At 41.5% G+C, this 26,625-nt stretch overlaps 1 protein-coding gene across 1 annotated transcript in view; it reads left to right on the top strand.

Moving 5' to 3' along the window:
* LOC124011338 (GPI ethanolamine phosphate transferase 2-like) overlaps positions 1 to 26,625 on the top strand; it is a 134,254-nt gene that overhangs the window by 58,396 nt on the left and 49,233 nt on the right. The window contains exons 6-8 of the mRNA XM_046324617.1: positions 1,061 to 1,273; positions 10,802 to 11,019; positions 17,146 to 17,421. Coding sequence (XP_046180573.1) covers positions 1,061 to 1,273; positions 10,802 to 11,019; positions 17,146 to 17,421 — 707 coding nt within the window. The remainder of the gene's footprint in view (positions 1 to 1,060; positions 1,274 to 10,801; positions 11,020 to 17,145; positions 17,422 to 26,625) is intronic.

Here is a 26,625-nt window from a genome sequence, read left to right as displayed (position 1 = left end):
AAGCTTGTGGAAAGCTACCCGAAACGTTTGATCCAAGTTAAACAATTTAAAGGCAATGCTACCAAATACAAACGGAGTGTATGTAAACTTCTGACCCACTGGGAATGTGTTTGAAAGAGATAAAAGCTGAAATAAATGATTCTCTCTAATATTATTCTGACATTTCACATTCTTAAAGTGGTGATGCTAACTGACCTAAGACAGGGGATTTTTTACTAGGATTAAATGTCAGGAGTTGTGAATAACTGAGTTTAAATGTATTTGGCCAAGGTGAACGTAAACTTCCGACCTTCAACTGTAAATATATTTACACACACGTACTCTCTCTCACACAACTGAGCTCTGGCTGTGAGAGACGACGACGTATTTCACGTACACACAGGCACCGCCATCTCTCAGCTGAGCTCTCACACTGTGAGAAGCGGTGACGTCTTGACACGGTGTGAAGAGGAGCTCATTAACGTCTCTCCGCTCCGTGACGAACGTGTCGGTGGCCGTCCATGTGAAAGTGATAATTGTTTCCTCATCCGCCACATCTATTTCCGAGATCACTCCTCATCCACATGGGTTTATTTCAGGGGGATCAGATTGTCCTGAGAGACTGGCTGAGGAATTGATGGACAGGCTCATGCAGTAGCTTGTACTGTAGGGCCTCTGAGACGTGAGCAGAACCGCAGAATTCATCTTCTGGATTGGCCTGTCAACTCAACTGTCAGTTTTAAGATTGAGCTTTTGTCAAACTGAAAGACTGGACACAGCATTGATAAAATATAAATATATGTTGTTGTTCTATTTGAATTTGTGCTACACAAACCAAATCAATAATATTTTTTTTTAAATATGGCATGGTAGGGGTTGATTAGGGATTCAAATGTTCTGGCCTGTAACTTCTCAAATGATTTTGAATGGGACTGAATTGTGTGTCCCCAGAAGGTCATTTATGCAAGACTTTGTGTCTATGCCTGTGTGCCTCCTTGCAGGCATGTGTCTCTATGTCCTGAGATACTCTATGCCCTGAGATACCCTCAATCCACCTCCTCTCTTTGCTCCTTATAACCAGTGGGGATGGAGAAGCCGCCAACAGTAGAGCAGGTGGACCTGACCCCAACCCTGGCCCTTGGTCTGGGCCTGCCCATCTCCCAGAACAGCGTGGGCCGACTCATCCAGCCCGTGGTGGAAGAAGCCTCGCTCAGGGACCAGCTACGCTTCATGCACCTCAACGGCCACCAGCTGAGCTGCCTGCTGAAGGACAGCATGCCAGCCTATGAGAAAGGTAAGGCGGAATGGTGCAGTGCAGTGGTAGTGCCAGATCAGAGAAAGGTTAAACCAGCTCACAGCCTCCCAAATCCACAGAGTTGTCCGTGTGTACAAAGCTAATCAGAAAAAGTAGCTAAATTCAAGTATGTTACTAATACAAACACAAGCAAGTATACAGGCGCTTAGGCACATACATACCATTTGTGGCGTGGACACACACACACACACACACACACACACACACACACACACACACACACACACACACACACACACACACACACACACACACACACACACACACACACACACACACACACACACACACACACACACACACACACACACACACACACCATCTGGCCCTGAAATCCTTTAAGTCTGTAAATAAATGTATTGACACCAGCAAAGGATTCACAAAGATTGCCTTTGGTTGGCTCTCTCCAGAGGACAGTCCTGCCCTCCTTTCCCCTCTCTCTCTTTCTCCGTCTGCACACACACACACACACACACACACACACACACACACACACACACACACACACACACACACACACACACACACACACACACACACACACACACACACACCGCCCCCGTAGTTCCATTTCAATCTCGGCTGCTGTGTTTAGGCTCTGTTGTATACAGGTCAAAGCGAGGCTGTGAGACACAACAGAAGAAACCTGGGCCCGTATCCACAAGCATCTCAGAAAAGGTCCTAGGAATCCCTTTGAAGACAACGAACCTCCCAGCTCGGAGTAGGTTTTAGGATAATGTTAAGACACTTCTCAGACCAACTCTGAGCCATCTCCGCTGGTAATCACCACACTTTTGAGGTACTGCGAAGGAAAGATAATGATGTTTCTAATTGACATTGTTGCAAAGGGTGGGGAATAACCAATCGCGATGAGGCATCGCCAGCTGTGAACTCTGTATCACCCTTTAGACAGCCACAGTGAATGTGACTGGACATCAAATATTGCAATGGTAAAATGTTTGATATGCTGTCATTTTCGTCTGACATGATCACTTTGCCTATTCTTAATTACTGTCTAATATGATGGCATGCATACTTTTTTATTTTTTATTTGACAATTCTGATGGTTGTTAAAAGCAGAATTTTGACAACGTTTCCATTATATCAACACACTCGTCACTCCCATTTTACAACTCTAAATGGCTTTGGCACAGTAGGCATCAAGTCACTTGCCGATGATGTTGTACAGTGGGGCAAAAAAGTATTTAGTCAGCCACCAATTGTGCAAGTTCTCCCACTTAAAAAGATGAGAGGCCTGTAATTTTCATCATAGGTACACTTCAACTATGACAGACAAAATGAGAAAAAGGACCAATTGTCTATTCTTGAGATGCTTTGTGCACATGGACCCTGTGCTTAGTCTATTACAGTGGATGTTCTGTAATAGGTCGTTTAGACAGTGTCTCTTCCCAGTTTTCAAAATTGCTCCTGCACTTGTATGTGGTTAATCATCTTTAAAAGGGTGGTCTCAAATTTGCAATATAAATGTACAGAAAAAAGTGGTACAGAGTTTTTTTTTTTTAAAAGTGGTTCACATGCAATTCCAGGGTTGTGGGTTTGATATCCTCAGGTTCCCCATGCTGAATATGTTAATTTAGGCGCTCTTTGACATATCAGAATCCCTTGATGATTCTCTGCGGAGTGTTCCATCTCTACAGTATAGGAACATATTCCATATTCATTGGAGGTACGGTTCCCACTTCAGAATGATCCGGGATCTGGGTTTTGAAAAAAACGAACGATCCTTGTCGGGAGAGAGATCCGTAGAGAGAGTGTGTGCGGGGGCATGTCTGTGTTTGCATGTGTCTCTCATCAGAGTACTCGAACCTGATCAAAGCCACGTCGCGCCACGCAGATTTGTGTTGGTGAATGTGGCTGCATTTACAAAGGCAGCCCAATTCTGATATTTATTTTTGCCTCTAATTGGTCTTTTGACCGATCAGATCTGCTTTGAAAAAGGATCTGATGAGATTGTTCAGAAGACAAATATCAGAATTGGACTGTCTATGTAAACGCAGCTCGTGTCAAAACAAGCCCTCTTGCGACACACATGTTCTTTCACTGAGTGCTACGCCACATACACTCCCCTCGATATGTGTTTGGAGAGTGAAGCTAAGCATTTTACGTTTGGCTCTATACTCCTGCATTTTGGATTTGAGATCAAGTGTTTCATTTGAGGCGACAGTACAGATTGTCATATTTTGTTTGAGTGTGTTTTCATACATATCTGTTCTCCGGTTTAGAAATGAAAGCACTTTATATATCTTGTCCCCCAATTTGAAGATGTCATAAGTATTTGTTCAAAGTTCACTTACAGTGTATTAAAGGAGTCCCATATTCCTAGCAAGCAATGGCTACATCAATCTTGTGACTCGTTGAATGCGTCTGCAGCTTATTTTGTTTGTGTTTTGTCCATTAGAAAGTGAAGGGTGAATAATGACTGGAGTAATTTTCTTCATCATCCAACAAGTTTGTAAAAGGCAAAAGCTTGATGTAGTCATTGTGTGCAAGGAATATGGGACCAAATACTAAACTTTTGACTACTATATATATACACTATACTTATGACAAAATACTTATGACATCTTCAAATGTGGGTACTAGATATATAAAGTGCTTTCATTTAAAAACTGTTAAACAAATGTATGAAAATACCCTCAAAACAAATGTGACATTCTGTGCTGTTGCTTCATATGAAACATTGTATCTCAAATCCAGAATGTTGGAGTATAGGACCAAATAAAAATGTTTAGCTTCACTGTCCAAAGGCATATGGAGGGGAGTGTAAATGGATACACACAGACATGCACACACACTCACACAGATCTACATAATTACAGTGTAAGATTGTGTTTTAAATAAAGTATTTTAACAGTGACGAAAGGTATTAATTATGGAATTTGACTACAACAACACATACACCACACCCTCATGAGAGGGTAATCACACTCTGTGTGTGTTACCTGGCAGACTATAGCATAGAGCAGTATTTCTCCATTTATTGCATGTGTGTTAATTTAATGTCATTTATTTTTATTTAACCTTTATTTAACTAGGCAAGTCAATTAAGAACATATTCTTATTTACAATGACAGTCTACCAAAAGGCAAAAGGCCTCCTGGGGGGACGGGAGCCTGGAATCAAAACTTATTTTTTTTTAAATAACATAGAAATATAGGACAAAACACACATCACGACCAATGATGTAGATGGGATGTCAATCCACTCAATCCGCTTATTCTGACTGCGTTGTGAACGTTTTCCACAAACATTTAGCTTGAATAATCATCCTAGATGAACTGGAGAATTTGGGGCACTGATGTACCATAAATCAACCATACCAGCTTCAGCTTATTATTTTAGCAAGAGTGTGTCTTCTCCTCCTCACAGATTTCTCAATCATCTTTTAATCACAGCTTTTTGTTCCATAAGTGAGGTGCGAAGAAACTTATCTTCAGAATACCCTAAGGTTCATATTGTTGGTAGAGGACTTCGCTGAGGAACGAGGTTGTTTTCTTTGGATTTTGTGTTTTGTATTTTTCTTTATGGGTTTCTTAATGCTCCTGCTTTGATTGTTTAATTGCTTGGTCTTGTCATGCAGGGCTCCCTCAAAAAAGAAACCTTGGTCTCAATGGGACTCCCCCTGCCTAAATAAAGGTTCAATAAATATATGTTCATAATTTGAACCAAGTCACCTTCTCATCAATTCACCCGCTACCCTTTCCCCTCCATCTCTTTCCTACGTGTATTTTGGGGCTCCGGTCTTATGTCACCCCATGGGCCTCTAAATGCTGAATTCACATTACTGTAGACAAATACATGCTAATCTTGACAAGCCCAGACAAGACATGGTGAAAATGCTAAATTCGGTCTGTGGCGTACGTACCTCATATTTTTTTCTTCTTGTCTTTATCACATATTTAAATTACTGGACCTCCTTTTGAGAGGCTTTTAATTTTCCCTCAGTAAAAGGAACAGAGGACCGTATGGATTTGTTAATCTGTGAGAAATCTCTGCTAGAGAGAGTTGGGCAATTGGAGAGAGTGGCTGCTTTTAAAGAGAACTCTGCAAGGTTGTGGTTATTGCTGTCCCAGTCAGTCACCTTGATTAAGGCAGCCTTTATATGCAAGTTAAATAAAGGTTACATTTAAAAAAATAAAAAATGTCACATCCAGCAAGTAATCTGATCCTAAATTCAACCGCTCGGCTGTAGTCGGCTAAATTTACAGTGTGGCCGAACAAATTGGACTGACACAGTAGTGCCTTTATCGAAGGCTGTTCGGCCCTTTCCCATTTTGACCTTACACATGTGGATCTCAAGCATACGTGAACAATTACATACAGTGCTGGAATGAAAAAGATGCTGGTACACATTTTTAGAGGTTCATATTTTAGTGCGATTGGGCGTTCATGGAGGGGGCGGACATTGTGATTTTGTCTGGATTGTGACTTGACTGATGTGTGTCACCAGTGTCGATCTCGAACTGAACACTTGGCCACTAAGCCTTTTATTGAGTGGCCATTTGCTTTTGCTGTTCTGTTCGATAGCGATTACTCGAGTCTGCAAGTGATTTGGGCCCAAATGAGCATTGAGACGATGAACACTCGACATACCAACTGCCACTTATAAATATTCCAAAATGCAAAATCCATCCGTGAGTATCTATCTTGTAGCATGACTCACTTGCTATGAAACACGGGCAGTGAGGACCAGACACAAATGCATAGTCTGATAGACAGTGAGAAAGTTGTCAAAACAACAACATCTCTCTACTCCTGCCCAAACTATGTGCAATTATATTGGTCACCAGTGATTTAATCTGCTGGTTTCAACATAATCTAATCATCTATACTTAGTCTAAATACAGTGGCAACTAGAAGATACCCCAAAATATTTAGTATATCAACGTAAGCTAAATATTGTATGATGAGGCTTTCCATGGTACTGATTTATGTGTGTGTGTGTGTGTGTGTGTGTCACGACTCCTGCTGAAGTCGGTCCCTCACCTTGTTCGGGCGGCGTTCGGCAGTCGACATCACTGGTCGACATCACTGGTCTTCTAGCCATCGCCACTCCACCTTTCATTTTCCATTTGTTTTGTCTTGTTTTTCCGCACACCTGGTTTACATCCCCTCATTACTCTACGCTTATATTATCCTCTGTTCCCCCCCATGTCTGTGTGTGGTATTGTTTGTTTCGTTACGTGTGTGATGCTTCAGGCTGGTTTTGCACCGGGTATGTATGGTTGTAACCTGTGGTTTTGTATTTTGTAGCATTTTGTGTAATTTGTGCACATTCACTTCTTTCCCTTGGGTCGGAGTGTTGTGACGCTGTTGCATTCGGCTGTTTTCCTCGGCCTGAATAAAGTGTGCCTGTTCACTCATCTCTGCTCTCCTGCACCTGACTTCCTTCGACCAGTTGCACACACTTTGTGTGTGTGTGTGTGAAACGCCAACGCCATCCTCCTCTTTCATTTTGCCTTTACGGTCTATGACTCTGTCATACAGTACACGCTTTTAGTTTTTCTTGTCCTAGTCTACCTGGCTAAAATACTTACTCGCTAGCCTAACTTTCTTTCATGGCCAACGATACACCATGCCAGCTAGTTAACATTAGCATACGACATCTAGCTACATGTTGAACTTACATCCTCTCCGGCCAGGGGCACGATGTGTGAATTTATGGTTGGATCAGAATTGCTGTTATAATCATTGGCCAGTACAGAGAATTAAGTAAACCCACAAGTCCGGGGGCCTCCCGACTCCTGAGTAGGGCAGTGGTCTAAGGCACTGCATCGCAGTTGCTAGCTGTGCCACTAGAGATCTTGGTTCGAGTCCAGGAAGACCCATGGGGCGGCGCACAATTGGCCCAGCGTCGTTGGTGTGGCTGGCTTCCAGGTTAAGCAGGCATTGTGTCAAGAAGCAGTGCAGCTTGGTTTGGTCGTGTTTCGGAGGACGCATGTCTTTCGACCTTCACCTCTCCCAAGTCTGTATGGGAGTTGCAGCGATGAGACAAGACTGTAACTACCAATTGGATACCACAAAATTGGGGAGAAAAAGTGGTATTAAAAATAAGAATTAAAAAATGTCCAAATCCGTATCCATGGATAATTTAGGAAGGGGAAAGGGGGATACCTAGTCAGTTGTGCTGAATGCTTTCAACTGAAATGTGTCTTTCGGTTACTGGCCCAACGCTCTAACCACTGAAAGGGCCAAATATAGCTAGCTAGCTAGCTAGCTAGTCACTGGAGGACTGGAGGACAACAACACAATGAGATTCAACAATTAAAGTTTTAATTGAATAATAATGAAGTTTGACTTGTGATGGGATTGGTCTGAAGCCAAATCCAAACGGTCTTTCCTTGACACTTTTCTTTTGGTGCGCCAGGACCATTCACAGCTCAGTTCACTCAGTTTAGCTCATTGGCTATAATTATTATTTTTTTTATCAAGGGAGGCCAAATGTTTGCTGGCTTCCCTTGCATTCAATGGTATGGGGGCAACAATGTCCTAGTCTTTCTGACCAGACAACACCAGATAGACACACAACACAGCGGGGCGTTGTTTCGTTCGCTCGGCTGCTTTCTCTGGTGAGATACATTCAGCAGCCTCTGGCAAATTGAAGGAAATTTGGAAAACACAGAGACAAAAAAAAAAAATTATATATATATATATATATATATATACATTTTCTAAACGTTTTTTTTGTCTCGTAAATTTGATGCCACTGTAGCTAACTAGCTAGTTCACTTGCTAATGGAAGGAGCATAGCATTGTGTTTCACTAGATGGTTGGTTAGTTTCTCTTTCATTTCATATGAAGTGAATGGCTCAGGCTTAGCTAGCAAGTTAATAAAGATTTTGTGTAACGTTACATGATCAAACTTAAAATATACACTAAACTCCTAAAGCCTTCCGCAAGCTTCCGTTCGGCTGGTACTTAGCCAAACTTTGCTAGGCGAGTCCAAGAGTGTGCTCGCATACTCCTTTAATAGAAAATAGTACTGTTTGTTCATATTGTCCTCAAAATAGTCTGAATTAATCTAAGATAACTCAAGAAATCTGTAATTAAATTGGTTGTTTTTCTGAGGATATTTTAGTCGCACAATTTTACATCTAACTAAGATGTTTGGTGCAGTATTTCTCAAGTGAACAAATGTGCATGAAAACCATTTCTGTTGTTGATTAACAACAAACACTTCAATGAAGAATCCCATTGAAGAAAACACTCTTTACTTAGTTTGAAATGTTCATATTTTTAAATATTCATTTGGATTCTTGCCGCACCTAATACTCTCAGAGAATCTCTGTACTCTGTGCACCCAAATGGAACACAGGAGCTGGAAACTAAACATTTTGATTAGGAGGTGAAACAACCACAATCCAGGGCCAAATTCACTAAACTCAACCATATAACACTTTATTCTTACTCTGAGGAGATGAAAGTGCTCAATAAAACCAGCCCTTACAGTGCGATTCAAGAAGTACACTCCCACATGTTAGGCCTAGTTCAAACATGCTTTCTTCCTGAAGGGAAATAGTGTTACTTTAAAATAGTTACAGGCCAGTTTATATAACCTGTACTTCTTATTGCAATACAGCGCTTTTCCCATCAAATTTCTTTCCTCTCCAACCGTCTGTCTCACTGGCGGTTGGTATTAGATTGATTGAGCTGATTTATTTGTTTCTCTGGAGTTGAGGTACAGAGGTACACATGAGGGGAACAGGAGGGCACCAGAGGTTTGTGTTCTTGCTGACGTGGCTAATTTCTGTGTTAAGTGCCGTAGCATCCCCTTCTCCTTAAAACTTGGCCAGCCACCTCAGTGGGAAGAGAAAAATAACACTGATGGTTGCATGACTCAGCAATATGACAGTGGATTATTGAAGAAGTCCTCGACTTGTTGGAATTATTTGTACTACAAGTGAAGTACCGCCCTCAGCCTCATTGACAACTCCCACTTCTTTTGATATCTATTTTTCAAATGATTAGAATTTTTTGTGTGGATTCAGCTAAAGCGAAACCACTGTTTCATTAAAATATGCTGTAATAAATTTTGCATTTCACAAAATTGGGATAACAGAATAATTAAATGATGAATAGCGAGCGTTATCAATTATGGCTGTGACGATAACAGTATCTCAATACTTTTTCCATGGCAAAAATGAAAACACAAAGCAGACCAGTAATAATCGTATTAGGAGACGATGGGGAGGTGATAAAAAACCTTGTCTATGCCAGGCCAGGGCATTCATCTCTCCTAACCCATGATCAATTAATTAAATTACAGTTTCATTATGAATGGATAGCGTGTCATTTTCACTTATGTTTGAGGAATTTGTCACCTGAGAAATCCAAGCAGGACATAGGGTGGATCCTGTGTGTAGTATACAGTAACTGAATGAGTAAATGAATTAGTTCTTATTGTCTCTGTAATCGGTGTTTAGCAGTATAATTGGGTACATTAGCTGCAGTGTAAGTGTCTGTTGAAGTGGCAGCTGTTGTAAGATGGGGATACAATTGTAGAGTTTTGGCAGTACAGCTAGTAAATAATTAATAGAGACATATACTGTATATGATCTACTTTTTAGAGCTAGTCTCCTCAAAATATGTCATATTTATAGGCTTGTATGTCTGTCAACCAACAATGGGTCGCATTCATCAACCTGAATTACTTTGTTACTTTTTCGTGTCCATCACTGATGAAAGTGTAATGACAGTTCACATTAGAGTAGACAGCCCATGGAATTTTGGAATGGTCGTGGTGGTTATTTTATTTTCATGACGGTCTCCATCCATAATCGTTGGCTACATGATTATACAATTACCATGCCAGCCCTACCCAAAATGCTATTTTGGAAGGTTATTGAAATGCTTGAATGAAATTAATACAGAAAAGTTAACAATGTTGAATGGATTTTTTTTCATATCCTGTCTACGAGTTGGCAATGTTAAGTGAATTACGAGCGGACTAATGGAGCTATAAATATGCATATAAATTATATGGAGTGAACGTGCTGTTGGTTGGTTATCGATTATACTTTTCTCCCAGTCTCCGGCGCAAATTATTAGAGCACGTTTCGCTAATTAAACGTGTGTAAATCATCGTTTCTTACTAACACAGGAGTAACTATTAGTATATTATTGTGATGTTGCCGCTGTACAACATATACAACACATTCTTGAAAGGTGCCTCTGTTAGTTATTGTGTGTCTACCTTCGCAACTACTACCACGACTAGTAGTAGCCGAACCCCCCTTTAAGATTTAGATGCACTATTGTAAAGTGACTGTTCTACTGGATGTCATAAGGTGAATGCACCAATTTGTAAGTCGCTCTGGATAAGAGCGTCTGCTAAATGACTTAAATGTAAATGTAGTAGTTCGTTTATTGTTCATGTAAAATTGATTGACATCTGATATCACTCACACTTTGGCATAACACCTTCCTTTCCTCGCCCTCCTCCTCTCATAATTGTCTCCCTTCCTCCCTCCTCTCTCTCGCCCACAGAGGAGGGCTACGAGCAGTTCCGCGTGGCGGAGAAGTCCCATGGTAACTGGTTGAAGCTGGTGGTGGAGGGCAACACGTCAGAGGTGCTGAACAACATGGGGAAGAAGGTGCTCAAGCAGTACCTGGAGGCCCTCAGGGTCATGAGCGCAGCCCTCAGCAAGCAGATGGGCAAATATGACATGTATTCCATGGTGGTGGGCGTGGTCCTCGTCTTCCAGGTGGGTAGTGGGGTGTTGCCCCCCCCCAGACGCTTGTGTCAGTTTGGGATTTTCCCCACGAATGGTTAAGGTTAGGATTGGGGGGGAACCTGATCCTACAGTGCCTTGCGAAAGTATTCGGCCCCCTTGAACTTTGCGACCTTTTGCCACATTTCAGGCTTCAAACATAAAGATATAAAACTGTATTTTTTTGTGAAGAATCAACAACAAGTGGGACACAATCATTTATTGGATATTTCAAACTTTTTTAACAAATCAAAAACTGAAAAATTGGGCGTGCAAAATTATTCAGCCCCTTTACTTTCAGTGCAGCAAACTCTCTCCAGAAGTTCAGTGCCTGGTGTGTTCCTTGCTCTTCATGATGCTCTCTGCGCTTTTAACGGACCTCTGAGACTATCACAGTGCAGGTGCATTTATACGGAGACTTGATTACACACAGGTGGATTGTATTTATCATCATCAGTCAACATTGGATCATTCAGAGATCCTCACTGAACTTCTGGAGAGAGTTTGCTGCACTGAAAGTAAAGGGGCTGAATAATTTTGCACGCCCAATTTTTCAGTTTTTGATTTGTTAAAAAAGTTTGAAATATCCAATAAATGTTGTTCCACTTCATGATTGTGTCCCACTTGTTGTTGATCCTTCACAAAAAAATACAGTTTTATATCTTTATGTTTGAAGCCTGAAATGTGGCAAAAGGTCGCAAAGTTCAAGGGGGCCGAATACTTTCGCAAGGCACTGTAGGTCTGTACCTAGGGGAACTTCACCCCAGAGCTGGGATTGAGGGACAGGAAGTTACATGATGATGGTGATAGTGGTGGTGATGTACTCGGTAATATCTTGTGTGTATATAAATATTTATATACAGTGAGGCAAAAAAGTATTTAGTCAGCCACCAATTGTGCAAGTTCTCCCACTGAAAAAGATGAGAGGCCTGTCATTTTCATCATAGGTACACTTCAGCGATGACAGACAAAATGAGGGGGAAAAAATCCAGAAAATCACATTGCAGCGTAGCTTAGTGGTTAGAGCGTTGGACTCGTAACCGAAAGGTTGCAAGTTCAAATCCCGAGCTGACAAGGTACAAATCTGCCGTTCTGCCCCTGAACAGGCAGTTAACCCACTGCTCCTAGGCCGTCATTGAAAATGAGAATTTGTTCTTAACTGACTTGCCTAGTTAAATAAAGGTTAAACATTTTTTTGCAAATAATTGTATATATTGTATATTATATACACATACATACACATGTACTTTGCATGCAACCCATAATAAGACTATGCAAAGTCTATAAAAATATTATCTGACTCCATAAAGACAATTTAGCAATGTGCAAGCGGGACTGTTGTTAGTTACAGGAATAGGCTATCAAGAAATGTCTGAGAATTGAATGATCAATGCTAGTAGATTTAAATTGCAAACTGAATCAATTCACATACAAGGCTAAACCACAAATTTCAAGTTATTACTGGCATTATTCTAGGCATGATCAAAGAGAGAGAGAGAGAGAGAGAGAGAGAGAGAAGTCAAGGTCCTAAAGACCATGCCACAAAAGGTCCATGGGGAGGAGCTAGAGAGAGAGGCAGTGTAGGTTCCTCACCAAAGCAGGACATGAGCAAAAGAGAGAGAGACAAGTCATCTAAGATCAATGTATAACCATATGACCTGTTTGAATTCAAAATCTGAGTTGTTGACCAATAGCAGACTCTAAAAGTTCACTTCTAATCAGATATCAGACGTATAGAATGTTATCACAACAGCACCACTGCTTCCCAGAGATGTGACAGAATGGGGGTTGTGGAGTGCAACACAGATCATTCAGCGTAACTGAGAAACACAATTGAGTACTTGAATACGCTGTCGTCATAGACATGTCAGGGGCTGCCACTACATGCTGATCAGAACACTTGTATACATTATACCAAAAGTGTTATGTACAGTACATATAAGAGCGTCTGCTAAATTACTTAAATGTAAATGTAAATGTATGCGTGTGACCATGGTGGTATATTGCTGATGGTTTTCATGTTGAATGGTATTAGCCTAAATGAGCACTTTGCGTTGTAAACTGGTGTCATATGGTATGTATCACACACAACCCACATCCAAATATTTGCATTTTAAGATGCCAATTCTGCTGCTGAAGTGAGCCAATATCTAGGCATATTTATAGAACACAATATATTTTAATGAACAGTTTTAATTTTGATTTAAGGCTTGACTTGACTTAATCCCGTGGTTTACAGTGCCTTGCGAAAGTATTCGGCCCCCTTGAACTTTGCGACCTTTTGCCACATTTCAGGCTTCAAACATAAAGATATAAAACTGTATTTGTTTGTGAAGAATCAACAACAAGTGGGACACAATCATGAAGTGGAACGACATTTAAGTTAAGTTAAGTTAATACTTTGTAGCGCCACCTATTGCTGCGATTACAGCTGTATGTCGCTTGGGGTATGTCTCTATCAGTTTTCCACATCGAGAGACTGAAATTTTTTCCCATTCCTCCTTGCAAAACAGCTCGAGCTCAGTGAGGTTGGATGGAGAGCATTTGTGAACAGCAGTTTTCAGTTCTTTCCACAGATTCTCGATTGGATTCAGGTCTGGACTTTGACTTGGCCATTCTAACACCTGCATATGTTTATTTTTGAACCATTCCATTGTAGATTTTGCTTTATGTTTTGGATCATTGTCTTGTTGGAAGACAAATCTCCTTCCCAGTCTCAGGTCTTTTGCAGACTCCCAGTCTCAGGTCTTTTGCAGACTCCATCAGGTTTTCTTCCAGAATGGTCCTGTATTTGGCTCCATCCATCTTCCCATCAATTTTAACCATCTTCCCTGTCCCTGCTGAAGAAAAGCAGGCCCAAACCATGATGCTGCCACCACCATTTTTGACAGTGGGGATGGTGTGTTCAGGTTGATGAGCTGTGTTGCTTTTACGCCAAACATAACGTTTTGCATTGTTGCATCTGACCAGAGCACCTTCTTCCACGTGTTTGGTGTGTCTCCCAGGTGGCTTGTGGCAAACTTTAAACGACACTTTTTATGGATATCTTTAAGAAATGGCTTTCTTCTTGCCACTCTTCCATAAAGGCCAGATTTGTGCAATATACGACTGATTGTTGTCCTATGGACAGAGTCTCCCACCTCAGCTGTAGATCTCTGCAGTTCATCCAGAGTGATCATGGGCCTCTTGGCTGCATCTCTGATCAGTCTTCTCCTTGTATGAGCTGAAAGTTTAGAGGAACGGCCAGGTCTTGGTAGATTTGCAGTGGTCTGATACTCCTTCCATTTCAATATTATCGCTTGCACAGTGCTCCTTGGGATGTTTAAAGCTTGGGAAATCTTTTTGTATCCAAATCCGGCTTTAAACTTCTTCACAACAGTATCTCGGACCTGCCTGGTGTGTTCCTTGTTTTTCATGATGCTCTCGTCTGAGACTATCACAGTGCAGGTGCATTTATACGGAGACTTGATTACACACAGGTGGATTGTATTTATCATCATTAGTCATTTAGGTCAACATTGGATCAATCAGAGATCCTCACTGAACTTCTGGAGAGAGTTTGCTGCACTGAAAGTAAAGGGGCTGAATAATTTTGCACGCCCAATTTTTCAGTTTTTGATTTGTTAAAAAAGTTTGAAATATCCAATAAATGTTGTTCCACTTCATGATTGTGTCCCACTTGTTGTTGATTCTTCACAAAAAAAAATACAGTTTTATATCTTTATGTTTGAAGCCTGAAATGTGGCAAAAGGTCGCAAAGTTCAAGGGGGCCGAATACTTTCGCAGAGAGTGTTGATATAGCCTTCAATCAATAAAATGGCCTCGAGCTAGCGTGGGAATAACTATAGAGTTGGAACAGAACTTCCCACAGTTCTGATTGGATAACAGATCATTCTGTTTCCTCTGTCTGTGATAACTTTAGATGTTGCCTTGATCTTTATCGTCGCTACTTCTCAACATTGCTGCTACCAAACACTTGGACAAAGGGTCTCTAATGAAGTGAGGTGTGTGTGCGCGTGCGTGCCATATTGTTTGAGTATCAGGTTCAAATCGAATCAAATCAAATGTTTTCGTCACGTGTTTCGTAAACAACAGACTAAAAGTGAAATTACTTACCCACGGGCTCTTCCCAACGATGCATAGAGAACAAAAATAGAGAAATTATTGAAAAGTGATAACACGTCATAATAAATATATTGTGAGTAACGATTGCTATATAATGTTACATGGGATACCAGTACCTATTTGATGTGCAGGGGTACAAGGTAATGGATTTAGATATGTACATAACTATAAATAAAGTGACTAGGCAACAGGATAGATGATAAACAGTAGCAGCGCCGTATGTGAAAATAGGTCCCAAAAAGGGGTCAATGCAGATAGTCCGGGTAGCTATTTGGTTCACTATATATAACGAACTATTCATCAGTCTTATGTCTTGGGAGTAGAAGCTGTTCAGGGTCCTGTCGGTTCCAGACTTGGTCCATCGGTAGCAAGTTAAATGGTGTAGCGATGCTTTAAAGGTCAACACATCTTTATACTGCTCTTTGTTGAGCAAGCATTTCTCCAGGTAAACTTTTTCTGGGGTGGGGGCTCTCCTTAACAATACAACTTTACAACTTTACAACTGTCCTGGGCTTGTACGACAAAAATCCTCCATGTGAACAATATTGGATGAGGCAATTCCCATGCGTTTCCTTCAAAACAGAGACAAATCTGCTGTGCTCTCATGCTGACTGTTGCAGTCACACCTTACGTACAATTGAATATGTTTCATCTTGGAGAAGAGGCTTTAATATGCAAACAGGCAATTTGCCGGTAAAAGCGGAAAACAATCATAAGAAAATCACAGAACGTGTTGGCATTTGCTCACTTAAGTTATTTGTGTAAGGGTTTGACTTAACGTTGGACCGTTTTGGATCATTGGTGGAGCTGTGAGATATTTTTTATGAATTGTTTTTGTAGAATATACTGTATGTTGTAACGTCCTGGGTTTAGAAGATTGCCTCCACTTTTAGAATTTGCTCAGTAACAGTAAATACTGTGTACGCACAATAAATAAGATATGAACGACAACGGTTTAACCTATAGAAATGCTTACCATTTATTCCAGTTTGTACTCAAATTTCAGTTTCCATTGAGTTCACTGGGTTTGTTGTCATGCTCGCACTTTAAGACCGTTTCACGACAAGTTATTTATTTATTTTCAGAAATAAAACTGCTAATTGCAGCACGACAGAACGCTCTCCCCAGCGAGTAATATTGGGAGCAGTTGGGAAAGTTGACAAAAAAAATCCCAAACTCTGAATAGAAACTAAGAAGTGTCCCTCGAGAGGTGACTGCCTTCTATCAGGGAGGGAGGGAGGGAGGGAGGGAGGGAGGGAGGGAGGGAGGGAGGGAGGGAGGGAGGGAGGGAGGGAGGGAGGGAGGGAGGGAGGGAGGGAGGGAGGGAGGGAGGGAGGGAGGGAGGGAGGGAGGGAGGGAGGGAGGGAGGAGAGGGAGGGGGAGACTGTTTCCAAAATGAAAAAGTTGGACTTGTCAGCAGTTTGTCCCAGTCGATACTCAAGGACAAGGCAACTAGTCTACTCTCCACTGCACGGTCCCTGATAGATTTTGTCCGTAGAGAGAAAGGGATTTACGTAGCAAAGGACCTGGAACTCTTGTCTCTTGTGTTCCATGTACTTGTTTACTTTGAAAAGAAAGAGCTTCCATATTTGCTTCCAAGATGGCACATTGAAAGGTTCCAGATGAAAGACTTCAGTCAAGCCAAAATCCAAAATGCAAATATAGGGAAGCACACAAATTATGCTTTTGCTTTGACTCAATCCAAGCCACATCAACCACAGACTGACAAATGTCTGCACTCTGTTCACACATTGACTCCAGTGTTACCTCGTAGTTTGCCCATCTATCCAGCCATCTCTCTATATCTTCTGTTCCCTTTACTGTATGACTCATTGACCTCATGCGACAGTTGCAAAGACTTGTAGCTATAAAAGTGAGCTTGGTCTGTCCGGTGTTTTTGCATTATGTATGTGCGCATTTGCACACCCTTGTGAGTCTGTTTTTGCTTACATCCATGACTGGACTGAGTGTGTGCGTTCCTCTTTCTCTCTCCAGTTCCTTCTCCTCCTGCTGCTGGCCATGCCCGAGGCACTGAGCGGCGCGTCAGAGGTGGATCTCCCTGTGTCCTCTGCTCTGCTTTCGCTGCCCTTCTACCTGCTGTGCCTGCTCCTCTTCTCCGTGCACATGCTGGTGTGCACGTCGGCTGAGAGTGCCTGCTACTTCTGCAGCCTCCCCTGGGGCCTGGTGTTCGGGGCAGTGGCCCTCTCCTCTGCCCTGCTCTGCATTCTAGTATCCATGGCAGCCAGGAAGGGAGCAAAGCCCCCCGGTAAGGTGAGTACATTGTCCCGAGAGCCATCTCCAATGAGACATTAGTAGCTCTTTTGTCTTCTAAAGACTGGTCAAATGTTACGCTCAACCTAGTAATTAATGGTCGTTTTCAGACCACAAATGTCTGAAGATATTTGACACTGACCTTTGAGAGAAATTTCTCTTGAAGATTGCATTTTCTTCTCTGACCCTCCCTGACCACAGTAGCCTATTTCCTTTCATCGACATTATACAGACCTGCTCAAATTTGTTGGTACACTTACAGCTCATTGAAATAATGCTTCATTCCTCCTGAAAAGTGATGAAATTGAAAGCTATTTTATCATGTATACTTGCATGCCTTTGGTATGTCATAGAATAAAGCAAAGAAGCTGTGGAAAGAGATGAATTATTGCTTATTCTACAAAGATATTCTAAAATGGCCTGGACACACATGTTGGTACCCCTTAGAAAAGATAAGAAATTATTTGATTATAGTGATATTTCAAACTAATTTAATTAGTATCACACATGTCTCCAATCTTCATCATCATCGTCATTCAGCCTATTTAAATGGAGTAAAGTAGTCACTGAGCTGTATGGTATCATTGTGAGCACCACACTGAACATGGACCAGAGTAAAGTAGTCACTGAGCTGTATGGTATCATTGTGAGCACCACACTGAACATGGACCAGAGTAAAGTAGTCACTGAGCTGTATGGTATCATTGTGAGCACCACACTGAACATGGACCAGAGTAAAGTAGTCACTGAGCTGTTTGGTATCATTGTGAGCACCACACTGAACATGGACCAGAGTAAAGTAGTCACTGAGCTGTTTGGTATCATTGTGAGCACCACACTGAACATGGACCAGAGTAAAGTAGTCACTGAGCTGTATGGTATCATTGTGTGCACCACACTGAACATGGACCAGAATAAAGTAGTCACTGAGCTGTTTGGTATCATTGTGAGCACCACACTGAACATGGACCAGAGTAAAGTAGTCACTGAGCTGTATGGTATCATTGTGAGCACCACACTGAACATGGACCAGAATAAAGTAGTCACTGAGCTGTTTGGTATAATTGTGAGCACCACACTGAACATGGACCAGAGAAAGCAAAGGAGACATTTGTCTGAGGAGATCAGAAAGAAAATAATAGACAAGCGTGGTAAAGGTTAAAGGCTACAAGACCATCTCCAAGTAGCTTGATGTTCATGTGACAACAGTTGCAAATATTATTAAGAAGTTTAAGGTCCATGGAACTGTAGCCAACCTCCCTGGGCACGGCTGCAGGAGCAAAATCGACCCCAGATTGAACAGAAAGAACCAAGGATAACTGCCAAAGAGATACAAGCTGAACTCCAAGGTGAAGGTCACTGGTTACATCACTGCCTGGTATGACAACTGCTCGGCCTCCGACCGCAAGGCACTACAGGGGGTTAGTGCATACGGCCCAGTACATCACTGGGGCCAAGCTTTCTGCCATCCAGGACCTCTATACCAGGCATGTCAGAGGAAGGCCCTAAAAATTGTCAAAGACTCCAGCCAACCAAGTCATAGACTTCTCTCTGCTACCGCACGGCAAGAGGCTTCTAAACTGACTTCAACCCCTAAGCCATAAGACTCCTGAACTTCTAGTCAAATGGCTGCCCAGACTATTTGCAGTGCCCCCCTCACCCCCTCTTTACACCACTACTACTCTCTGTTGTCATCTATGCATAGTTACTTTAATAACTCTACCTACATGCACATACTACCTCAAATAACCAGTCCCTCCCCCCGTACATTGACTCTGTATCGGTACCCCCCCTCCACTGTATATAGTCTCGCTATTGTTATTTCACTGCTGAGCTTTAATTACGTGGTACTTTTATCTCTTATTCTTATCTGTATTTTTTTTTCAACTGCATTATTGGTTAGGGGCTCGTAAGTAATCATTTTACTGTTGTATTCAGGGGCATGTGACTGACAACATTTGATTTGATGTCAGTTTCTGATCGCACCATTCGTGGCTTTTTTGAGCGAAAGTGGGCTGCAAAGAAGAAGACGCAGGAGGACTCCACTTTTGAAAGAAACATTTTTTAAAAACTAGACTGGAATTTGCTAAAATGCATATTGACAAACCCACAATCCTTCTGGAAGAATGTCCTTTGGGCAGATGAGTCAAAACTGGAGCTTTTTGGCAAGTCACATCAGCGCTATGTTCACAGACGAAGAAAAGAACACCATACCTACAGTGAAACATGGAGGAGGCTCGGTTCTGTTTTGGGGCTGCTTTGCTGCAACTGGCACAGGGTGCCTCGAATCTGTGCATGACACAATGAAATCTCAAGACTGTCAAGGCATTCTGGAGCGAAACGTACTGCCCAGTGTCAGAAAGCTCTGTCTCAGTCGCAGGTCATGTGTCCTCCAACAGGATAATGACCCAAAACACTCTAAAAAGCAACCAAGAATGGATAAGAACAAAACATTGGACTATTCCGAAGTGGCATTCTATGAGTCCTGATCTGAATCCTATTGAAAATCTATGGGAAGAGCTGGAACTTGGAGAAGGACTGAGACAGCTGGAGCAGTTTGTTCAGAAAGAGTGGGAAAAAGTACCTGTTAATAGCTGCAGAAGTCTCATTGAGACCTACGGAAAAAGTTTGATTGCAGTGATTGCATCGAAAGGTTGTGCAACAAAATATTAAGTTAAGGGTCCCACCATTTTTGTCCATGCCATTTTCATTTTGTTTTATTATTTGCAATATTATGTTGAATAAATAATCAAAAGCAAAGTCTGATTTCTATTAAATATGGAATAAACAATGGTGGATGCCAATTACTTTAGTCAGTTTCAAGTGATTTCAGAGAAAATTGTGCGTTTTTCATTTTTTTGTGGAGGGGTATCAACACATTTGAGCACGTCTGTATATATTGAGCAGACTGTTTAAATAATTGCATTGCATGTTGATCAAAAATACACCGTTTGAGACAAAAGGTCTTCGAAATTATGCTGTCCTTTCTTTGTAATTACTTATTTCTGTCCCTGCAAGTCATATGATTAAAACCATAAGACCAAATATGTTTGCATTGTTTCAAAATGGCACCTCAAGCATGCAACATAAAGAGAGGTGAATAATTCAAATGAATTACCCTTTCCAGAAAAAGTTTTAAAGACAAACTGTTTCTTTCTACTTCTAAGTCACCAGTGTCATTTAGCTTTCTTAATTATGTTTGAAAAAGTGGCCTCTTCTCTCTCTCTCTTCTGAGAACTAACAGAAAGTGCTGACACAGAGGAGAAGAACGCAGAGAAAGACAGAGAGAGATACAGTGCATTCGGAAAGTATTCAGACCCTTTGATTTTTCCCCCCACAATTTATTACGTTACATCATTATTATATAATTGATTAAATGTTTTTTTTTTCACAGTACCCAATAATTTTGAAGCAAAAACTGGTTTTAAGACATTTTTGCAAAAAAAATGGAAATACCATCAGACCCTTTACTCAGCACTTTGTTGAAAAACCTTTCGCATCGATTACAGCCACGAGTCATCTTGGGTATGACGCTACATGCTCAGCACACCTGTATTTGGAGGAGTTTCTCAGATTGTTCTCTACAGATCCTCTCAAACTCTTGTCAGGTTGAATGGGGAGCATTGCTGCACAGCTATTTTCAGGTCTCTCCAGAGATGTTCGATCGGGTTCGGACTCTGGCTGGGCCACGCAAGAACATTCAGAGACTTAAACCGAAGCTACTGCTGTATTGTCTTGGCCGTGTGCTTAGGGTTGTTGTCCTGTTGGAAGGTGAACCGTCGCCCCAGTCTGAGGCCGTGAGTGCTCTGGAGCAGGTTTTCATCAAGGATCACTCTGTACTTTGCTCCGTTCATCTTTGCCCCGATCCTGACTAGTCTCCCAGTCCCTGCCGCCGAAAAACATCCACACAGTATGATGCTGCCACCACCATGCTTCACAGTAGGGATGGTGCCAGGTTTCATCCAGATGTAAAGCTTGGAATTCAGGCCAAAGAATTCAATCTTGGTTTCATCAGACCAGAGAATCTTGTTTCTCATGGTCTGAGAGTCCTTTAGGTGCCTTTTGACAAACTCCAAGCAGGCTGTCGTGTGCCTTTTTAGAGTGGCTTCCGTCTGGCCACTCTACCATAATGGCCTGATTGGTAGACTGCTGCAGAGATGGTTGTCCTTCTGGAAGGTTCTCCCATCTCCACAGAGGAACTCTGGAGCTCTGTCAGAGTGACCATCTGGTTCTTGGTCACCTCCCTGACCAGGGCCATTCTCCTCCAATTGCTCAGTTTGGCCAGGCGGCCAGCTCCAGGAAGAGACTTGGTTGTTCCAAAGTTATTCCATTTAAGAATAATGGACGCCACTGTGTTGTAATAACCAAAAAAGTTCAACAAATACAAATATATTTGAGATTTGAGATTCTTCAAGGTAGCCACTCTTTGCCTTGATGACAGTTTTGCACACTCTTGGCATTCTCTCAACCAGCTTCATGAGGTAGTCCAAACCTTTGACACACCTGCTCGCTTAATGCGACTATCATTTGTTTTTCAGCAGGACAATGACCCAAAACACACATCCAGGCTGTCTGAAGCATTTTTGACCAAGAAGGAAGTGATGGAGTGCTGCATCAGATGACCTGGCCTCCATAATCACCTGACCTCAAACCAATTGAGATGGTTTGGGATGAGTTAGATGAGTTGGACCGCAGAGTGAAGGAAAAGCAGCCAAAAAGTGCTCAGCATATGTGAGAACTTCTTCAAGACTGTTGTAAAAGCATTCCTCATGAAGCTGGTTGAGAGAATGCCATGGGTGTTAAAATATATTTGATTTATTTACACTTTTTTGCTTACTACATAATTCCATATGTGTTATGTCATAGTTTTAATGTCTTCACTATTATTCTACATTGTCGAAAATAGTTTTTTTTTTAACCTACTCATTTTTTTTATGAGTAGGTGTGTCCAAACGTTTGACTGGTACTGTATACATTGTAATAGCTGTACACTGTAAAGTCCATTATTCCCCTGAAGAGTATGAAGTAGGCTGTTTGATAAGGTTTGAATCCTTAGAAACCTGCCTAAACATAGTTTGAAGTACAATACCATTATAGCTACTTTAGTAGGTCAAAGTGTAGTAGGCCAAAGCTGTGTGCTGGAAAACCTTGGTAGAGCATGGATGGAATAGGCATTGTGGTGCTCATGTGAATTTCCTGTCTTTTTTGACTTCAGACCATGCATACTTCTCACTTAAAACATTTTTTTCCCCCATGTTTTTTACACAACATTATTATACCACATTATAATACAGCATAACACGTGATCCTGATTTTTCCTAAGACAATCGAGCCCCTGGAACCTAACAGTTTACTGAAGAAAGTCCTACATTACCTGGGGGAAAACATGTCCTGATTTCTCCTAAGACAATCGAGCCCCTGGAACCTAACAGTTTACTGAAGAAAGTCCTACATTACCTGGAAACAAAAGTCAAATATCACTAAATATAGCATTTACAACCAAATGTACATTCCTCAGATATAGTCAACTTTGTAAATACAATTCAGGGATGGCCACAATTGCTCTTGAGAAGCTGCAGTTTTATGCAGGCTTTTTTTGTGTTCAATCCCAGTTCTAGCACACCTCATTCTACTATTCATGGTCGTGATGAACAGCTGAGTTCTTGATGAGCAGCCGAGTAGTAGAATCAGGTGTGTTAGCACTGGACTTGAAGAAAAAAAACCATGTATAGCCCTGTGGATCGTCAAGAACAATTTTCAACTCCAGATACAAACAATGCTGAGAAACCCCTGTAAAATACAAGTACCAAACACTCTTAAGAACGACGATATACATATTTACAAATCTGCTCTAAATCCTTTAACTACAAATGTTCAACTCCAGTAAAAGATCACACATTCCCTTATTTATATTTGACAGTATAAATATGAAAACAGATGGGACTATGCACAGATTTGGAACAGAACATACATTTTAAGTATTGATAGTGTGCGAATGACCGTGTGTGCATTGGAATTGGCATAAGTCGTTTGTCAGCTCCACATGGGCCAGCTTGCATTTATTTCACTGTGACAAGCACTTGCCCAAAATCCAATGCTCTGTCATAAAGCACTGTGTCCTTGGGAAGTACCGTAGAGATAGCATGCATCTCAATCAATGAGGGCAACAACCTGTTCCTTTAGAATCTGAAAGCTGGTCTCCTCCATTCTAGCAAGGCACACGCAATAACACACACCACCACACTCACTGCCACTTGCCTGCCACTCCACGAACCCAAAGGCTCTTTTAAGAGCCACCTAATTAATGAAAATAAGTGTGTGTGGGAAGGGTCAAAATGTTTCCTCTGGGAGACAAACCCACAGTCTTCAGATCCACAGGCGGTAACTCTAAACGTTAACCCTGCGAACCCTGTTCTTAAAACATTGATTTTCACAGACCTTTTAAATGGACAGATTGGAAGCGTTCGTTCCGAAATTATTTTGCTCATTCACTCAGTACTGATTGAACATTTATTTAGCTTTCTTGGTTAAAATACTATTGTCTAAAACTGTTGATTTGTTGAAAACAGACTCATTTTATTACGTAGCTGACCAAGTTAGGATGCGTGTCATTTTCCTTTGACTGCGCACAGCATGGCGTACAATTTAACTTAGTGTGTTTTCGAGCATGAACTGCTCTTTTCAGGTCCTGCCACAACATCTTAATTGGGTTTAGGTCTGGACTTTGACTAGGCCATTCCAGAACTTTAAGTGTATTGCTTTCGAGTCTTTCTGATGTAGAATTGCTTGTGTGTGTTGGATCATTGTCTTGCTGCACGACCCAGCTACCCTTCAGCTCACAGATGGATGGCCTGACTGGTTCCTTCAATGTGGGAAAGTCATCCAGGTCCTGAGGCAGCAAAGCATCCCCTTACCATCACACTACCACCACCATGCTTGAACGTTTGTGTGAGGTTCTTACTTTGGAATGCAGTGTTTGGTTTTTGCCAGACATAACAGGGATCCATGTCTTCTGAAAAAAGGATTAGCAGGCAATGATTTACATTGGCTCGTTTGATGTTCCAGGACAACTTTTAGACATGGTGCCAACGGCGGGAAACACCACATCGCTTCCAATTATTGACCGGATGTGTCTGTGATGAACTGAAGTGAGGTCCCGCCACTGGATGCACCGTGACAGGTTTACTTTGGCTCTGTCTGTGTCGGCATGCCTTCAGAAACCGAAGGGGGAGAGGAGGGAGCCTTGTGGGGTTCCTTTTGTGTGACAAACCCAGACAGTCTGGCAAAAAAGTTGAGTTCTAATGGCTATTTCCTGATTGGCACCCTACTCCCTATTTAGTGTCCTATGGGCCCTGGGGATAGGGTGCCATTAGGTAAGCAGGAAAACACTTGGGTGACAAACTGCCCTGTTGATGCTAAATGCACGTTACGACCAGACGAGGTCTCCAGCAGTGTGCCAGTCTGCTATTGGATTAGCATATACAGTCAGGTCCAACATTATTGGCACCCATGGTAAAGATTAGCAAAAAAGACTGTATAAAATTGACTGTATTAAAAAAGACTGTATAAAAAAGACTGTATTAAATATTGAGATATATTGTTTTCTATAAACTCTTGGGAAACTATATTAGTTTTTACTAATAAAATTGCTCTGAGAAAGAGATTTTGTTTCACAAGTAAATATTTTTACTCAAAAAGATATGGGTCAAAATTATTGCCACCCTTGTTTCAACATCTTTCAATTCCTCACCTTGCGAGGATAATGGCACTGAGTCTTTTTCTAAAATTTTTATGAGATTGGAGAACACTTTGGGAGAGATCTTAGGCATTCCTCCTTACAGAATCTTTCCAGATCCTTTATCTTTCGTCTCCGCTTATGGACTGACTCCTTCAATTCAAACCAAATTGTCAAGTGCGGCGACTAAGATGGCCTTTCCAAATGCTTGTTTTGTGGTCAACTAACCTTTTCTTTGTGGATGTTGATGTGTGCTTCGGGTCATTTTCTTGCTGGAAGATCCACTTGCAGCCAAGATTTAGCCTCCTGGCAGAGGCAACCAAGTTTTGGGCTAAAATGTCCTGGTATGGGTCAAAATCACCATTGACCTTAACAATGGTCCCAGGACCAGTGGAAGCGAAATAGCCAATAACATCCAAGATCCTCCTCCATATTTACAATAGGTATGGGATTCTTTTTGCATTTGCATCTTTCTTTAGATGCCAAACCCACCGCTTGTGTGCAAAAGAGATCTTTTCATGTCATCCAACAAAGGCCTGACGTTTGCTAAACAGCATTGGCAATTGGATCAGAACCGGTGCTATTGTTAGATGACATGAATCTAGAGCTATTGGTCGTGCACACCAATGGTGGGTTTGGTGTTGAAAGAAAGATGCAAATGCAGAAGATAACCACATACCTACTGAAAATATGGTGGATCTTTGATGTTATGGAGCTATTTTGCTTCCACTGGTCCTTGGGGCCCTTGTTAAGGTCAACGGACTAATGAACTTTACTCAGTGCCACGACATTGAAGCAAAAACCTGGATGCCTCTGCCAGGAGGCTGGAACTTGGCTGCAAGTGAAGAAATGGTTAATTGACCGGGGGGGAAGAATTGTCCGTCTGTCACCAGACTTGAACCCCATTGAAAACCTGTGGTTTGAATTGAAGAGGGCCGTTCATATGCAGAGACAAAGAATATCAAAGATCTGGAAGAATCGGTCTAAGATCCCTCCCAATGTGTTCTCCAATCCCACAATTAAGGTGAGGTATTAAGAGATATGAAAAACACAGGTGCCAATAATGTTTATTCCTATTAAAGGACCTGCTATTGGCGGACCAAAAAAAAAGCTGATACTGATTAATCGGACGGTTTTTATATATGTATTTGTAATAATGACAATTACAACAATACTGAATTAACGATTTTATTTTAATTTAATATAATACATAAATAAAATCAATTTAGTCTCAAATAAATAATGAAACCTGTTTGGTTTAAATAATAAAAAACAGTGTTTGAGAAGAAGGTAAAAGTGCAATATGTGAGCAGGAAGAAATGGTCTTCACACAGTTCACAACGAGCTGTCCAGACTGCTGCAATATACCATGACGCTAATGCGCTTTTGTTAAATCATCACCCGTTTGGCGAAGTAGGCTGTGATTCGATGATGAATTAACAGGCACCTCATTGATTATTTGCAACGCA

The sequence above is a fragment of the Oncorhynchus gorbuscha genome, linkage group LG23 (assembly GCF_021184085.1).
Source record: "Oncorhynchus gorbuscha isolate QuinsamMale2020 ecotype Even-year linkage group LG23, OgorEven_v1.0, whole genome shotgun sequence".
In the NCBI taxonomy this organism is placed as follows: Eukaryota; Metazoa; Chordata; class Actinopteri; order Salmoniformes; family Salmonidae; genus Oncorhynchus; species Oncorhynchus gorbuscha.
The sequence above is the reverse complement of the archived record's forward strand: the minus strand, read 5'-3'. Positions and strand labels throughout refer to the sequence as shown.